Here is a 3,371-nt window from a genome sequence, read left to right on the forward strand (position 1 = left end):
TGTGTGTGTGTGTGTGTGTGTGTGTGTGTGTAGGACCTGAAGCCGGCTAACCTCCTCATCAGCTCTTCAGGTCATCTGAAGATCGCAGACTTCGGTTTAGCCAGATTGTTCAGTGAGCAAGAAGAGAGACTGTACAGTCACCAGGTGGCCACCAGGTGACGCTGTTATACTCTATTAGTAATCTATTATGAATCTATTATGAATCTATTATTATAACATGTGTGTGTGTTCAGGTGGTACAGAGCACCTGAACTGTTGTACGGAGCCAGGAAGTACGACGAGGGAGTCGATCTGTGGTGAGAAAACTACTCATCTTAATACTGAAAATACTCAGTAGTAGTAGTGGGATCAGTAGGATTAATAGTTGTAGTAGTAGTACTCTAACAGTTATATAAAAGGTTCCATATAAATTAAGTTTATTATTATTCGGATTATTGTTGCTGTTTTATTATTATTGTTGTCATTATTATAATTATTTTTTTATTATTATTATTATTGTATATTTTATAATTATTATAATTATAATTATTATTATTTTTTTATTATTATTATTGTATTATTATTATATGCAGCATGAGGTCGTCCTCCATAGTCGACATCATGACTTTTACTTTACTTCCAGTCAGACCTATTGTTCCTGTTCCTGTAGCCCTTCACAATAAAAGCCTGTGTGTTTCAGGGCGGTGGGCTGTATCTTCGGTGAGCTTCTGAACTCGTCTCCTCTGTTTCCCGGAGAGAACGACATCGAGCAGCTCTGCTGTGTCCTCAGAGTGCTGGGGACACCGACAGAGGACAGCTGGCCGGTGGGACACCATCCAGCATGACTTGTTGTTGTTGTTGTTCTTGTTGTTGTTGTTGTTCTTCTTGTTCTTGTTCTTGTTCTTGTTGTTCTTGTTCTTGTTCTTGTTCTTCTTGTTGTTCTTGTTGTTCTTCTTGTTGTTCTTCTTGTTGTTCTTCTTGTTGTTCTTGTTTTTGTTCTTCTTGTTCTTGTTCTTGTTCTTCTTGTTCTTGTTCTACTTGTTCTTGTTCTTCTTGTTCTTCTTCTTGTTCTTCTTCTTCTGCATACATAGAAGCACATAGAAGTATATAGAAGTACATCAGACCTCTGGAGCGTGTCCAGAAAGCTGCAGCTTGCCTGGTGTTCAATCACTCCAAGTTCTCCCACACAACTTCCCTTCTCCGTTGTCTACACTGGCTCCCTGTAAGAGCTCGCATCTAGTTTAAGACTCTGGTGCTAGCCTACCGGGCAGTGAAAGGAACAGCTCCTTCCTATCTCCAGGCCATGGTCAAGCCCTACACCCCCGCCCGACCACTTCGCTCTGCTGCCTCGGGGCGATCGGTTGCCCCGTCGCTCACAGGTCCCTGTGGCCGATCGACCCGGTCACGGCTGTTTTCTGTCCTGGCCCCACAGTGGTGGAATGAACTCCCCACTGACATCAGGACAGCAGAGTCGCTGCCCATCTTTCATCAGGCTGAAGACTCACCTCTTCAAGAAGTACTACCCTGAGCCTTCCACTTTGCACTTACTGTATTCATACTAGTTTGTTTCTGTACTTCTGCTCTGGTTTCTGCTCTTAGATGCTTGTTTAGAGGAGATGCACTTATGACTTCTGGTGACTCATAGTTCTGTTGAATACCGATGTTGAATACACTTTGGATGAGAGCGTCTGCTAAATGATTGTAATGTAATCTAATGTAAGCATATAAGTACATAGAAGTACAGCAGTAGTATAAGTACATCTGTTCCCCTCCAGGAGATTGTGGAGTTACCAGATTACAATAAAATCACCTTTAAGGAGAATCCAGCGATCCCATTGGAGCAGATCGTTCCTGACTCCTCCCCTCAGGCCGTCGACCTGCTCTACAACTTCCTGGTTTATCCGTCCAATCAGCGCTGCTCTGCCAGACAGGTGAGAAACAGGAAGTGGAGTTCCTCAGGGTTCCACCCGAGGATTCAGTGTTGATGTATTGATGTATTAATACATGTGTTGGTGTATTGATTGATGTATTAATACATGTATTGTATTGTATCCTCTCCACAGGCTCTCCTCCATCCCTTCTTCTTCTCCTCTCCTCTTCCTGCTCACCACTCAGAGCTGCCCATCCCTCAGAGAGGAGGTCGACCCCCCCGCCAGAGGCTGCAGGCTCTGCCCACCGACTTCTCGGTGGACCTGCCCCTGCAGTGCAGCGTGGTAGACCCCATACTGCTGCAAGGACACGCCTTCTGCCTCTGAACAACAACGGACCAACCGATCGCATTTAAATATTCAGTTCGAACAGGAAGTCGACCTTCATGTGTTTCTGGTTGCTTTCAAAATAAAACGTACAACATGAAAGGAGGAGACGATGATTTCACACATTAACTTCACATTGATTATCCTGAGTTCAGGTGAGTTCAGGTGCTTCTGGGTTCACCTTGTTCACCAGTCTGGATCTCATCTGATCAACTCAACGGCCTGTAAACAATCAAAGAATCTGGTTTCTGTCTCCAGGGTGTAAAAAGTGGCTTCCTATGTCCTTTCCTAACCACTTCTCCTTGACCTCAATGGAGTAGAAAGTATTAGAAGATGGAAATACTCGAGTAAAGTACCATGAACTTGTACTTCAATCAGAGTAATGTATTTTACTTTAAAGTTATTACAAATTATTTTATCAAAGAAAAACAAACAAATTCAGTTCATTTGTTTTCACTCATCAGAAATAAAGGAAGTGGACACAAACTGTCTCCTCCCTCACTTCCTGTTTGTCCTCCGTCAGTTTAAAGCGTCAGTTTGACTTTGAACTGAAGAGAAGAACTTCCTCTCGGTGAGTCTCAGCATCACGTTGTCTTCAGTCTGCTTTATGTCACACCTGATCAGTCTGAGAGTGAAACACTGGAGACGTACACTTCATGTTCTCATTTCATCTGTTATCTCTGATCTTTTATCTCTTTGTTTGATCTTTTATCTCTTTGTTTTATGTCTTTTATCTTTTTGTTTGATCTGTTATCTCTTTGTTTGATCTGTTATCTCTTTGTTTGATCTTTTATCTCTTTGTTTGATCTTTTATCTCTTTGTTTTATATCTTTTATACATGTGTGTTCTGGGAGGCTACGCTAACTAGCTTAACAGGAAAACAACAGCAGCAAACAACCTATGAACTCTCCCCACAGAGTTTAGCTGTTCCTACTAATTCAAACAGGATAAAGCAATCACCACACCACATTCCTCCAGACCATCATTCCTGCTTTGAAAAAGAAAACAGCCCGAACAGATTCAATTGTCCGTACAATAACTCCGCGCATGACGGGATGCTTCATCATTAACGGACAATGCATATCGTCTAAAGCTATATAATTAACACAATGACAAGAACAAACTCACAAGAACCAG

At 42.2% G+C, this 3,371-nt stretch overlaps 1 protein-coding gene across 1 annotated transcript in view; it reads left to right on the forward strand.

Moving 5' to 3' along the window:
• cdk20 (cyclin dependent kinase 20) overlaps nucleotides 1-2,336 on the forward strand; it is a 3,059-nt gene extending 723 nt beyond the window's left edge. The window contains exons 3-7 of the mRNA XM_031841268.1: nucleotides 34-155; nucleotides 234-296; nucleotides 680-803; nucleotides 1,755-1,910; nucleotides 2,043-2,336. Of these exons, the coding sequence (XP_031697128.1) occupies nucleotides 34-155; nucleotides 234-296; nucleotides 680-803; nucleotides 1,755-1,910; nucleotides 2,043-2,234 (657 nt within the window). The 3' untranslated portion in view covers nucleotides 2,235-2,336. The remainder of the gene's footprint in view (nucleotides 1-33; nucleotides 156-233; nucleotides 297-679; nucleotides 804-1,754; nucleotides 1,911-2,042) is intronic.
• The last annotated feature ends 1,035 nt before the right edge of the window (nucleotides 2,337-3,371 follow it).

This window comes from Anarrhichthys ocellatus, unplaced genomic scaffold, assembly GCF_004355925.1.
Source record: "Anarrhichthys ocellatus isolate YVR2014 unplaced genomic scaffold, GSC_Weel_1.0 scaffold4115, whole genome shotgun sequence".
Lineage (NCBI taxonomy): Eukaryota > Metazoa > Chordata > Actinopteri > Perciformes > Anarhichadidae > Anarrhichthys > Anarrhichthys ocellatus.